Source organism: Ruditapes philippinarum, unplaced genomic scaffold (assembly GCF_026571515.1).
Source record: "Ruditapes philippinarum isolate M1 unplaced genomic scaffold, ASM2657151v2 ctg4152_1_1_1_1, whole genome shotgun sequence".
Lineage (NCBI taxonomy): Eukaryota > Metazoa > Mollusca > Bivalvia > Venerida > Veneridae > Ruditapes > Ruditapes philippinarum.
The window spans coordinates 77,438-92,770 of record NW_026862063.1 but is presented as its reverse complement, the minus strand read 5'-3'; the positions used below and the strand labels follow the sequence as shown (position 1 = coordinate 92,770).

General features: G+C 36.3%; 1 protein-coding gene across 1 annotated transcript in view; it reads left to right on the top strand.

Annotated features, from left to right (window-relative positions):
* Window positions 1-15,333, top strand: part of LOC132717811 (histone H4 transcription factor-like) — a gene marked incomplete at its 5' end in the record, with an annotated part of 48,716 nt that overhangs the window by 19,925 nt on the left and 13,458 nt on the right. The window contains 1 exon segment of the mRNA XM_060701376.1: window positions 4,573-4,694. Within this exon segment, the coding sequence (XP_060557359.1) occupies window positions 4,573-4,694 (122 nt within the window).

The following is a 15,333-nucleotide window of genomic DNA, read 5'->3' as shown; positions in this document are numbered from 1 at the left end:
AATAGTCCAATTTCAACCAAACTTGGCAGGATTGATCCTTGGGTGAAGGGCTTCCAAAGTTGTTCAAAGAATTTCATTCCATGCAGAAATCTGGTTGCCATGGCAACCAAAAGGAATTATAAGAATAAATTTAAAAATTCTTCTTGTAAAGACCCAAAAGGCCTAGAGCTTAGATATTTTGCATAAGGCATTGTCTGGTAGACCTCTACCAAGATTGTTCAAATTATAGCCCTGGGGTCAAAATCGGCCCTGCCCCGGGGTCATTGATTTTCACTATATGTACATATAGTAAAAACTTAAAATACCTTATTGTAAAGACCCAAATAGCCTAGAGCTTAGATATTTTGCATAAGGCATTGCCTGGTAGACCTCTACCAAGATTGTTCAAATTATAGCCCTAGGGTCAAAATCGGCCCCGCCCCGGGGGTCATTGATTTTCACTATATGTACATATAGTAAAAACTTTAAATACCTACTTGTAAAGACCCAAAAGGCCTAGAGCATTAAAGGCATTGTGTTGTAGACCTCTACCCAGATTGTTCAAATTATAGCCCTGGGGTCAAAATCGGCCCTGCCCCGGGGGTCATTGGTTTTCGTTATATGTATATAGTAAAAACTTTAAAAAAATTTCTTCTAGCAATTGACAAATGCTAGAGGTTAGATATTTTGCATGAAACATTGTGTAGTGAACCTCTAGCAAGATTGTTCAAATTATAGCCCTGGGGTCAAAATTGCCCCCGCCCCGGGGGTCATTGATTTTCAATATATACATATAGTAAAAAATAAAAAAATCTTATTGTCTGTAGGTACAAGGTACAAGGCTTCAAAAACTTAAAATACCTTCTTGTAAATGCCCAAAAGGCCTAGAGCTTAGGTATTAATGCGGTGGCATAGCATTTTTCTCAAATGCAATCTTGTTTTATGTATCTAATGTTTTATTAATACATTGAACTCCGTTTAGTAAACAGGCTGATTATACAAAATTAAATGTCTCTAACATCTCATTAGTAAAATTGAAGTTAAGCCTTTTTTTACAAACAGATTTATCAATATAAATTACATTTTTAATCAATATGTAACTTTTAAATACTTATGTAAAATAAATGGTGTAGTTTATAATCTTAACCAATTATACATGCAATTTTAATATACTGTCTTGTTATTTGGTATGTTTAATATCAATATAGAATATAATTAAACCCTAAGTATGGCACTATCCTGCTTTTCAACAAAATATTGGTACAAATTGATATGTTCATATATCTGAATTCTGTAGAGACTGTTCACAGTGACTCCCTGTCTATAATGACCTTTTTCTTTTCTCCCATCGAAGGTCACTGTAAACAGTTTTTATGCCCCTGCCATGTAATGGCCGGGGCATATAGTGTTACCCTGTTCCGTCCTTCGTCATTCCGTCCTTCCATCATTCTGTCATTCCGCCATCATCAGTTTTCGTTCATTATCTTAGTAACGGTTGCACACATTCAACTCAAATTTGACATGTGGATATGTCATGAGAAAATACAGGTCAAGTTCGAATTTGGTCATGGTTTGATGATTTTTGGCAGAGTTATGCCCCCCCCCCCTTTCACTTTGAAAATAATATGAAATTTTCAGTTTCCGTTCATTATCTCCCCAACGGTACAACACATTCAACTCAAATTTGACATATGGATATGTCATGAGAAAATACAGGTCAAGTTGGAATTTGGTCATGGTTCGATGATTTTTGGCAGAGTTATGCCCCTTTTACTTTGAAAATTATATGAAATTTTCAGTTTCTGTTTATTATCTCCCCAACAGTACAACACATTCAACTCAAATTTAACATATGGATATGTCATGAGAAAATACAGGTCAAGTTTGAATTTTGTCATAGTTCGATGATTTTTGGCAGAGATATGCCCCTTTTACTTTGAAAATAATACAAGACATTTTTAGTTTCCGTTCATTATCTACCCAACGGTATTACACATTCAACTCAAACTTGACATACACTCAGAGGCACTTATAACCCGACACTGACATTTTTCTGTATAAATAGGTTATTTGTAAACGGAATTTGTTCAAATTTGGGCTTTACAATATTCAACATATCATACTTACTACTTGGAATTATATTTACAATTCATCGATAAGAAAATAGAAAAAATAGCAAAACAAATAGGCTACTGTAAAATGAAAAAAAAAAAAAATCCCATTAACCTTTTCCCTTATATAAGCGTGTTTCGACGGCTTTTTGCCCCCCCCCCCCCTTTTTGAGGCCTCAAACAGTGAAAAAAAGCCCTATTTAGGCCCCCAACACTGTTTTTCATTTCAGAAATGTTGTTAAAAAAGTGACCACTTTTTCGGCGCCGTCCCCCATCCAAATATTACATCAGGGGGTTGCCAGAAGGGGGATGTGTTTGGGGGGTTTGAAGGGGGGCAGAGTCCCCCTCATCGCCAAGAAAATTTTGGACATGTGACAGGCTAAAAATGGCCTCAGGTCGATCTTAGGGTAACTAGTAACCGACACTGAAAAGCCTTTTACTCTATTTCAATTCATTGAGAAGTTGCAGCACTTTGAAATCAGTTTTGATGGAAAAAAACAATGCAAAATAGTGATTTTTGGCAATTTTGAGACGTCCCCCCGTTGCCATGGTAACAGGAAATTTACCGTTGAGCATGCTGTTGCAGAGGCTATGGTGTAGTCAACATTTGTGCCAAGTTTCATTGGTATTGAAGCATTTTTCATAGTTTCATAGCAGTTTGAACTTGTTACAGGAGGCTTTTCAATGAAAACGGCCATTTTTCGCAATATGCTCATGGGGTAAAAGGTTAAATCTGTATGTTTACCAGTTTTAACACTTTGTATGTCCTCCCAATTGGCTATTACAAAGTAAATACCTCTGCCTCGAAGTTCTCTTTTCCTAAATAAGGGCTTGCTCGTGTTCCAGCAAATTGCAAGGATCTTTTGGCCGCTTTCTCACACGCCTGTTCAATTCAGCCGACAAGTGTGATGTTTAGATCTGGTGACTTGGAATGCAGGACTTGCTGGAACTCGAGGAAGCCCTCTTTCCAGAGAATGGAGAAATATTCCCCAAGCCTTCACAGTGTCATAACCATGAGACAGGTGTTTACACTTTGTTATAGTCATGGGATGACACAGAAAGTATTAGAACTGGTTATTATACAGAATCAGTTGGATTTAGAGACTTTTCATTGTGTTACGATATTTACAGTCATTTTGTGATTTTTCATTTTGCAGTAACATATTTGTTTTGTTATTTTCTCTATTTTCTTGTTAATGAATTGGAAGTAAAATTCTAGATAAATAAGTATGATATGTTGAATTTTGTATGTTCAAAAACTGAACAAAATCTGTTCACAAATAACCAAGTTATACCGAAAAATGTAAGTGTCGGGTTATAAGTGCCTCTGAGTGTACGGATATGTCATGAGAAAATACAGGTAAAGTTCGAATTTGGTCATGGTTCGATGATTTTTGGCAGAGTTATGCCCCTTTTACTTTGAAAATAATATGAAATTTTCAGTTTCCGTTCATTATCTCTCCCAACGGTATTACACATTCAACTCAAATTTGACATGGATACGTCAAAGGAATGCACAGGTCAAGATCGAATTTGGTCATGGTTCGATGATTTTTGGCAGAGTTATGGGAAAAAAGTTATCTTTGAAAAAAAAGGAAATTTTCAGTTCCCATTCATTATCTCCCCAACAGTTGTACATATTCAACTCAAATTAAAGATATGGATATGTCATAAGAATGCATTGGTCAATTTCGAATTTGGTCATGGTTTGATGATAGCTGACAGAGTTATCTCTCTTGAACTTTGAAAAAAAATCAGAAATTTTAAGTTTCCGTTCATTATCTCACATTTAACTCAAATTTGACATATAGATACATCTTAGGAATAAGCAGTTCAAGTTTGAATTTGGTCGTGGTTCAATGATTTTGGACAAAGTTATCTTTCTTGAATGTTGAAAAAATTTGAATTTTCAGTTTCAGCACTCATACTTTTGTGGAAATGTATGAAGCCATTATTTTGGCTACAAATATGCAATATGCATTTTACTAAAGGTTAACACTGAATAGTTTCAGTGCCTTGAAATTTGTTTAAAAATGGTTTGTGTTAACATTGAATAGTTTTAAGGGCTTTAATTGAACTTAAAATGCAAACAATAATTTGTGCAAACAAATTTGGAACTAAATATTATAACATCTGAAATTTTGGCTGCATGCGGGGGCATCTGTGGCGTGACGACACATTTCTAGTTTACAAATGCAATCTTGCTTTATTCACAGATTTTAAAAGATTGTGAGTTCTGAATCCTAGTTGCTATGGATAAAATTGAAACTATGAAATTCATCAATAAACAATGTCAGTTATTCATAGCCAGCTAACGATGTGTAAAGATTTCGATAAAAAAATAATTGCATGCCATTTTGTTCTTTTAATGTAAAATACAACATGATACATGTAGTAGAATTTATGATTGACATAGAATATGAAAATATAGATAAACATGAAGTAATGATTCTTGTTTTTTACAAATGTTTATATCTTATAGAAACAAAGTGCAACTTACCAGTGTCATGTATGTATAGAAACATTTACACGAGGTGCATTACTCACAACACATCTCAAAACAAAGCACAACTTTAACTGGCCTGCTGGACATTCTAGATTCAGGTAGGTTATGTTGTTTTAGACCTCCTGAGCACTATCACCTTAGCACATAGTGCTCAGAAATGAGCTTTTGTGTTGGCAGTGTGCCTGTCGTTTGTCATCTGGGGCTATTCACAATTTCTTTGAGCAATACTATTTTCATCTTCGTATTCCAAGTTATATAAATGGTTTAGGTCTGATGCATAAGTAGGTCAGGAGTTAAGAAAAGTTTTAAAAGTATAATCTTCTTTTTCGAAAGCACAATGCTTAGTGTGTAGATATTAAGCATAAATCATTGCCTGGTAGGCCTTTACCAAGTTTTTAAGATGATACCCCTGCGTCAAAATTTGCCCTTGCTTAGGTGGTTTTATAGAAAAAACCTGAACCGGCAAGACTCACCAGGGTTTGATATTTGGCATAAAACATTGTATAGTGAACAGCTACTTTTGTTTATATTCAGTTTATCAATAAACAGTTTTACTTTGAATTTCGTAAATATATGTCCTTAAAGTTTGAATCAAACTTGCCAGGAATGATCTTTGGTTCAAGGGCATTCAAAGTTGTTCTATGCAGAAATCTGGTTGCCATGGCAACCAAAAGGAACAAAAGGAAGAACCATAAGGACCTAAAGCATAGGTCCTTTATAGCGGTCCTATAGATGATATTATATATCAAATATCAAAGCTCTTAGCTTTGTACCTTCTGAGTAGTAGATATTTTAAGTTTTTACTATATGTACATAGTGAAAATCAATTTTGACCCCAGGACTATAATTTGAATAATCTTGGTAGAGGTCTACCAGACGATGCCTTATGCAAAATATCTATGCTCTAGGCCTTGTGGGTCTTTACAAGAAGATTTTTTAAATTCATTCTTATAATTCCTTTTGGTTGCCATGGCAACCAGATTAAAATATGCATGAAATGAAATTCTTTAAACTACTTTGAAAGCCCTTCACCCAAGGATCAATCCTGACAGTCATTAAGACCTGTCCGTGTCCCACATTTGTCACAAACGATATCCAAGCTCGAACATTCCATATCTGCAAAATATGAAAAAATGACAACTGTAATTGTGCTAAATTTGATATACAAGACCTCCTACTAATATTTGAGACTTTGTTTTAATTTCTTCAATTAATTTGTCTACATGTATATCGAAACTTCATTTAGTACAGTATATGTTTTGCTACCAAAAGGTGCTTAATTTTCCCCCCGCTCAACAAAGTTGTAAGGGGGGTATACTGGATAAGCTTGTCAGTCTGGACATCAAGCCATCCTTCGGTTTTTTCCTTGTCCGCCCAATAACTTTAGATTCCTTTCACCCACAGTCTTCATATTTGGCATGACCCCTTTTGATTTTGAGGTTACTGGGTCAAAGGTCAAGGTCACAGGGGCCTTGACTAAAAAAAGCTTGTCTGCCCAATAACTTAAGATTACTTTGACCCACAGTCTTCATATTTGGCATGGAGGTTTAGTCATGATGAGAAGATGACCCCTATCAATTTTGAGGTCACTGGGTCAAAGGTCACAGGGGCCTTGACTGAGAAAAGCTTGTCCCCCAAATAACTTAAGATTCCTTTGACCCACAGTCTTCATATTTGGCATGGAGGTTTAGTCATGATGAGAAGATGACCCCTATCAATTTTGAGGTCACTGGGTCAAAGGTCACAGGGGCCTTGACTGAGAAAAGCTTTCCCCCAAATAACTTAAGATTCCTTTGACCCACAGTCTTCATATTTGGCATGGAGGTTAGTCATGATAAGTTAATTACCCTTTTGATTTTGTGGTCAAAGGTCAAGTTCACGGGGGCTTTGACTCAAAAAAGCTTTTTCGCCCAATAACCTAAAATTCCTTTGACCCACAGTTTTTATATATTGCATAGAGGGTAGATGACCCCTATTGATTTTGAGATCAAAAGTCAAGGTCACAAGGGTCTTCACTGAAAAAAGCTTGTCTGCCCAATAACTTAAGATTCCTTTAACCCACAGTTTTCATATTTGGCATGGATGTTAGACATGATGAGTAAGTGACCCCTATTGATTTTGAGGTCACTGGGTCAAAGGTGCCTTGACTAAGAAAAGCATGTCTGCCCAATAACTTAAGGTTCCTATGACCCACAGTCTTCATATTTGGCATGGAGGTTTGTCATGATTAGTAGATGACCCATATAGATTTTGAGGTCATAGGGGCCTCAAGCTCAAAAAGGTTTTCTGCTCAATTATGTAACAATGCTTTGGTCAACAGTTTTCATATTTGGCATTTAGGTTGGTTATGACTGGCAGATGACCCCTATTGATTTTGAAGTCACTAGGTCAAAGGTCAAGGTTGGAAGGGTGAGCCCAATAACTTAAGGATCCTTTGACCCACAGTCTTTATATTGATTTTGAGGTCACTTTGTCAAAGGTCACAGGGACCTTAACTAAAAAAAGTTTGTCTGCCCAATATTTTAATATCCTTTGACCCACAGTCTTCATATTTGGCTTGGAGGTTGATCATGACCATTAGGTGATCCCTATTGATTTTGAGGTGGCTGCATCAAAGGTCAAGGTCATAGGGGCCTTAAGTTCAAAAAGCTTGTCAGCTCAATTGCTTAGGAATGCTTTGGTCAACAGTCTTAATTTTTGGTATTGTGGTTGGTTATGACTAGTAGATGACCCCTATTGATTTATACATGACTGTGTCAAAGGTCAAGGTCACAGGGGCTTTTACTACAAGAAGTTTGTCCGCTCAAATGCTTAAGGATGCTTGTCTAAAGTGTTATTGATTTTGACGTTTTCACATTTGAAGCATATAATTATGTCCTCATATATTCATCATAAAACACCCCCAGGCAAAGCTGCATGAATGGGGGTATTCAAGTCATGCAGTGGCAGTTTCAGTTTTGAGGTCAAAGGTAAAGATCACTTTGATCTTTCCCACAAAAAACATGTTGAATACATAATTTAGCAATGCACTGGCTTACTGCCCTCAGATTTGGCAGGGTGGTTGTCCTTGAGCTTTAAATGACCACTGTTGATTCTGACAAAGTGGTGTGTGGGGGTATTCCCGCCATGACATAGGCAGTTCTAGTTCTATCCAGGACCTTTTGGCGGTATTTTTAAAATTCAAAATTTTATGATATTATAAATGCATAAATCATGATTTTGCTAAATCAATATCTAGGCTAAAACCAGCAAATAATAGCCCTGGGGTCCAAATTGGCCCGCCCCAGGGGGTCATTGATTTTCTTATTTGTATATAGTAAAAACTTAAAAAATCTTCTTTTAAAAAATTCAAATAGCTATAGCTTAGATTTTTGGCATGAAACATCTTTTGGTGTGTGTCTACCAAGTTTGTTCAAATAAAAGCCCTACGGTCGAAATTGGCCCGCCCCAGGGGGTCATTGTTTTCCACCAGGTCAAAGGTCAAGGTCACAGGGGCCTTGACTTCAAAAAGCTTGTCCGCCCAATAACTTAAGATTGCTTTGACCCACAGTCTTCATATTTGGCATGGAGGTTAGTCATGATTAGTAGATGACCCCTATTGACTTTGAGGTCACCAGGTCAAAGGTCAAGGTCACGGGGACTTTGACTTCAAAAAGTTTGTCTGCCCAATAACTTAAGATTCCTTTGACCCACAGTATTCATATTTGGCATGGAGGTTAGTCATGATTAGTAGATGACCCCTATTGACTTTGAGGTCACCAGGTCAAAGGTCAAGGTCACAGGGGCCTTGAATTTAAAAAGTTTGTCCGCCCAATAACTTAAGATTCCTTTGACCCACAGTCTTCATGTTTGGCATGGAGGTTAGTCATGATTAATAGGTGACCCCTATTGATTTTTAGGTCACTGGGTCAAAGGTCAAGGTCACAGGGGCCTTTACTAAAAAAGATTGTCCACCCATTATCTTAAGATTCCTTTGACCCACAGTCTTCATATTTGGCATGGATGTTGATCATGACGATAAGGTGACCCCTATTGATTTTGAGGTCACTGGGTAAAAGGTCAAGGTCACAGGGACCTTGACAAAAAAAATCTTTTCCCCTCAATTGCTTAAGAATGCCTGTCCGCAGTGTATTGTTTTTGATATTTTCACATTTGAAGCACGTAGAATACATAACTTAGCAATGCACTGGCTTAGTAACCTCAGATTTGGCAGGGAGGTTGTCCTTGAGCTTTAAATAGCCACTGTTGATTCTGACAAAGTGGTATGCGGGGGTATTCACGCCATGATAGTGGCAGTTCTAGTTTTATCAGAACTTTGACCCCAATATGTGACCTTGACCTTGGCCACAGGGACCTAAATTTTGCACCACTAAGAAGAGTGTCCCGCACATGAACCAAGTCTCTAGGCCAAAGGTCAAGGTCACAGAGGTCATTGAAAAACGCTTGTCCAGAGCAAAACTTCTACATGCATAGAGGGATTTCAATATAACTTGGCACAATTGTTCACTATGGTGAGCGCGCAGTGTCGCATGCAAAATTTCAAGGTCAAGGTCACACATAGGGGTCAAAGTTGTGATAAAAAAAATGAAAATATGTATTTGGACCATTTAGTCATCATTTATTGAAACACATTAATGGTCATTATCATGAGTACCATTGTGAAGCTATGTATTTCGGCTGATTATCTTAAAAACTAAACACAAAGTCTTTATATTTCACATTGATTGGTCATAACTAGTAGATGCCCCCTATTTATTTTGGGGTCACTAGTTCAAAGGTTAAGGTCACTGGGATCTTAAATATCAGAGTAATTTCCGCTTATTATCTTGAAATCTATCACAAAGTCTTCATATTTCACATATTGATTAATCATATTGATTGGTCATAACTATTAGATGACCCCTATTGATTTTGGGATCACTAGTTTAAAGGTCAAGGTCACAGGGGCCTTAAATGTAAATATTATTTCCGCTTAATACCTTGAAAACTTTTTATCACACAGTCTTCATATTTCACATATTTATTAGTCATAATGGGGTCACTAGTTCAAAGGTCAAGGACTTTATATTTCACATATTGATTGGTTATAACTGGTACATCATTATTTTTCTTTTTTCAATATCTGAACACTTCGATGTACCCATTTATGGCAAGTTTCTATAACAAAATTACCAATAATGTGAGTCAAGGGCTGGAAAGGGGGGCATATGTGTTGTTAGACATTTCTTGTTGCCCTTTGTTATTTTTCATACTTAATTTTTGTCCAGAGCATAACTGAAAAAGCCTTTGAGATATCAACATGAAACTTCATAGGTGGATGGATCTCACTCAGGAAGTGTGCAGTGCACAATAATTATAACTCTGCTCTTCATAATAATGTTGCCGTGTGTGTGTGTGTCTGTCCGTTGGTGTGTGTGTGTTATATAGTGAACTTAAAAAATCTTCTTGTGAAAAACCAAACTTGGCATAATTGTTCCTTGGGTGAAGGGCTTCCAAAGTTGTTCAAAGAATTTAATTCTGTGCAGAAATCTGGTTGCCATGGCAACCAAAAGGAATTATAAGAGTAAATTTAAAAAATCTTCTTGTAAAGACCCACAAAGCCTAGAGCATAGATATTTTGCATAAACCTTTGTCTGGTAGACCTTCACCAAGATTGTTCAAATTATAGCCCAAGGGTCAAAATTGGCCCACCCCGGGGTTTCATTGATTTTCACTATGTACATATAGTAAAAACTTAAAAACTCTGCATGTCTGAAGGTTTTAGGCTTAGAGCTTTGATTTTTATATGCCCGAAATTCTGACAATTTCGGGCATATTATGTTATATCCCCTGGCGTCCGTCTGTTAGCAATTTAGTTTCCGGAGCATAACTTAAGTTCCATTTGGCCCACAGTGTTCAAACTTCATAGGATGATTGTCCATATTGGGTAGAAGACCCCTATTGATTTTGGGGTCACAATGTCAAAGATCAAGGTCACTATTTCCTTAAAACAGTTTCCAGAGCATAACTTAAGTTCCATTTGGGCCACAGTGTTCAAACTTCATAGTGTGATTGTCCATATTGGGTAGAAGACCCTATTGATTTTGGGGTCACAAGGTCAAGGTCACTATTACCTAAAAACTGAAAACATTTTCTGGAGCATAACTTAACTTCCATTTGACCCACAGTGTTCAAACTTCATAGGACGTTTGTCCATATCGGGTAGAAGACCCTATTGATTTTGGGGTCAAAAGGTCAAAGTTCAAGGTCACTAATACTTTAAAACTGAAAACAGTTTCAGGAGCATAACTTAAGTTTCGGGAGCATAACTTAAGTTCCGTTTGACCCACAATATTCAAACTTCATAGGAGGATTGCTATTTGAAGGAGGTAATACTTTATTTCATTTCCATGTCTTACAAATGCTTCATCCTTACTAAAAAAAAACACACACACTTTCGGGCATATAATGCTTCGCCTAGCGGTGCTCTTGTTGGTATATGATATCATCTATAGGTCCTCTAAAAAGTTATTCAATTTTTATTAGCTCGACTTTTTTTGAAAAAAAAGTAGATGTATTGTTATAGTCCTGGCGGAGTTGCCGTCCACAAATTTCTACCTGGATCATTACTTTTTTAGCTCACCTGTCACAAAGTGACAGGGTGAGCTTTTGTGATCGCTTTTCGTCCGGCGTCCGTCGTCCGTCCAGCGTCCGTCGTCCGTCCGTAAACTTTTACTTTAAATGACATCTCCTCATAAACCACTAAGCCAATTTCATCCAAACTTCACAGGAATGTTCCTTTGGTGGCCATCTTTGAAAATTTTTCAAAGAATTTAATTCCATGCAGAACTCTGGTTGCCATGGCAACCAAAAGAAAAAACTTTCAATATCTTCTTCTAAAAAACCCAAAGAGCTAGAGCTTAGATATTTGGCATGAAACATCTTCTAGTGAGTGTCTACCAAGTTTGTTCAAATAAAAGCCCTGGGGTCAAAATTGGCCCCGCCCCAGGGGGTCATTGATTTTCCCTATGTGCATATAGTAAAAACTTAAAAAACTTCTTTTAAAGAACCCAAAGACCTAGAGCTAAGATATTTAGCATGAAACATCCTCTAATGGGTGTCTACCAAGTTTGTTCAAATAAAAGCCCTGGGGTCAAAATTGGCGCCGCCCCAGGGGGTCATTGATTTTCCCTATATGCATATAGTAAAAACTTAAAAAATCTTCTTTTAAAGAACCCAAAGAGCTAGAGCTAAGATATTTAGCATGAAACATGTTCTAATGGATGTCTACCAAGTTTGTTCAAATAAGAGCCCTGGGGTCAAAATTTGCCCCGCCCCGGGGGTCATTGATTTTCCTTATATGTGTATAGCAAAAACTTAAAAAATCTTCTTTGAAAAAAAAACAAATAGCTAGAGTTTAGATACTAAGCATGAAACATCTTCTAGTGAGTGTCTACCAAGTTTGTTGTAATAAAAGCCCTGGGGTCAAAATTGGCCCCGCCCTGGGGGTCATTCATTTTCCTTATATGTGTATAACAAAAACTTAAAAAATCTTGTTTGAAAAAACTCAAATAGCTACAGTTTAGATATTAAGCATGAAGCATTTTCTTGTGAGTGTCTACAAAGTTTGTTCAAATAAAAGTCCTGGGGTCAAAATTGGCCCAGCCCCGGGGGGCATTGATTTTCCTTATATGTGTATAGCAAAAACTTAAAAATCTTCTTTGAAAAAACCCGAATAGCTAGAGTTTAGATATTAAGCATGAAACATTTTCTAGTAAGTGTCTACAAAGATTGTTCAAATAAAAGCCCTTGGGTCAAAACTGGCCCTGCCCCAGGTGTGTCATTCTTTTTAACTATATGTGTAAAGAAAAAACTTGACCAGCTAGACCTTAGATGTTTAGCATGAAACATCTTCTAATGGGTGTCTACCAAGTTTGTTCAAATAAAAGCCCTGGGGTTTAAACTGGCCCCGCTCCGGGGGCCTATATACAGGTGAGCAACTTCAGGGCCATCATGGCCCTCTTGTTAGTTCTTGGTGTATTGTCTTCATACTTGGCCACAACAACCCTTGGAACAAGACCTTTCAGTAGACCACACTAACCTTGACATTCATCCATAAATGACCTTGACCTTCAAGGTCAAAAATCCAAATTTTGCTTGTTCTTGTTATCATTGGCTGTAACTTTGTTATTTTTGAATGGATTTTCTTCAAACTTGAACATAAAAATCTTCAAGGATAGCCCTTTAAAATAACCAGACAGACCTTGACCTTCACTCATAAATGACCTTGTCTTTGAAGGTCAAATTATTGAAATTTTCTATTTTTGGCTATTATTGGGTGTAACTTTGTTATTTTTGAATGGATTGTCTTCAAACTTGAACATAACAATCTTCAAGGATAACCCTTTAAAATAACCAGACAGACCTTGACCTTCACGTATAAATGACCTTGACTTTGAAGGTCAAATTATTGAAATTTTCATTTTTTTGGCTGTAACCGGCTGTAACTTTGCTTTTATTGAATGGATTGTCTTCATATTATAACAGAAAATTCTTAAGGACAAGACCTTCATGTTTATTAAACTCAAATTGACCTTGACCTTCATCCATAAATGACCTTGACCTTCAAGGTCAAAAATCCAAATTTTGCTTGTTCTTGTTATTTTTGGCTGTAACTTTGTTATATTTGAATGGATTGTCTTCAAACTTGAACATAAAAATCTTCAAGGATAGCCCTTTAAAATAACCAGACAGACTTTGACCTTCACTCATAAATGATCTTGTCTTTGAAGGTCAAATTATTGAAATTTTCTATTTTTGGCTATTATTGGGTGTAACTTTGTTATTTTTGAATGGATTGTCTTCAAACTTGAACATAATAATCTTCAAGGATAACCCTTTAAAATATCCAGACAGACCTTGACCTTCACTTATAAATGACCTTGACTTTGAAGGTCAAATTATTGAAATTTTCATTTTTTTGGCTGTAACCGGCTGTAACTTTGCTTTTATTGAATGGATCAACTTCATATTATAACAGAAAATTCTTAAGGACAAGACCTTCATGTTTATCAAACTCAAATTGACATGGGCTCTCTTATGACCTTGACCTAGAAGGTTGAATTACGGAATTTTCACAAATTTGTGCATTAAATGACCATATATATTTATTTGTGTGTATGGTGTATGTATATATATAAATGCGTGTATATACAAATGCATGTGTATATTAAATATAATATATATATATATATATATATATATATATATATATGTATATATATATATATAAATGCGTATCTATATAAATGCGTATATATATAAATGTGTATGTATATATATACAGAATATATAGACAAAACTAATGTGACAAGACAGATCAATTAAATTTATAAAAAGGAAACGTTAAGATTTGTTCAAACATTTCTTTGTTTGCTTTTAGAAAAAGTAAAAAGTCAAGCGTTGCCCCCGCCAGGCGGTGGCTCTTGTTGCTTCTAGTGTCAAAGTTAGCCCCGCATCCAGGGATTTATAGGTTTTCCTTATATGCATATAGTGAAAATTTAAAAAATCTTCTTCTCTGAATTGACATAATGAAACTATACAAAAAATGTTCAAATTATAGCTCTAGGGGTTGGAATTAGCCTTTTCCCAGGGGGTCATTGATTTTTGTTATATGTATATAGTAAATACTTAAAAAATCATCTTCTCTGAATTGACAAAGGCTAGAGGTTAGATATTTTGCTTCAAACATTGTATAGTGGACCTCTATCTAGGTTGTTCAAATTATAGCCCTGGGGTCAAAATTGGCCCGCCCCGGGGGGTCATTGATTTTCACTATTTACATATAGAAAAAACTTAAAAAATCTTCTGGTCTGAAGGTAGACTGCTTAGGGCTTTGATATCATCTTTCGGTACTCCATCAAAGTTGTTCAAATTTTGCCCCTGGTTTCAAAATTGGCCCTGCCTTGGGGGTTCATAGGAATTCCTTGTATGTGTCTAGTAAAAACTTAACAAATCTTCTTCTCTGAATTGACAAAGGCTTGCGGTAGATATTTTGCCTGAAACATTGCAAAGGGGACCTCTACCAAGATTGTTCAAATCATAGCCCTGGGATCAAAATTGGCCCTGCCCCGGGGGTCATTGATTTTCATTATGTACATGCGTGTATTGTAAAAACAGAGACTAAAAACAAATGTTTTCTGAATAGGAGAAAGCTAGAGCTTAGATATTTGACATGAAACATAGTCTTGGGGACCTGTTTCAAGATTTTTTGAATTTCACCGTTGGGTCTAATTTTTGCCCTGCCCAAGGGGACAGTGACATACTTTCTTGTCCTTTGATGTACAGCCATGAAATTTGGACCATGTGCACAGTTTGAGATGTAAACTAGCTGACCTAGATTTTGACATGTGACCTACTTTCTTGTCTTTTGATGTACAGCTATGAAATTTGGACCATGTGCACAGTTTAAGTTGTAAAATTCAACTTTGATATCAGCTAACCTAGATTTTGAATATGTGACCTATTTTTTTGTCCTTTGATGTACAGCAATGAAGTTAAGGCAAAGTGAAATATGACCTTGACCACCAAAGTCACTAGACTCAACTGCATTATGGCAAAGTAATTGTATAGAAACACTGCCTACACTGTATATAGTGTTGTATTATATAATGCGGTGGCAAAGCATTTTTTACAATGCAATCTTGTTATTTTTTTCCTGAGTGGAGCATATTAACTCAAAAAATCTTTGAGATGTCA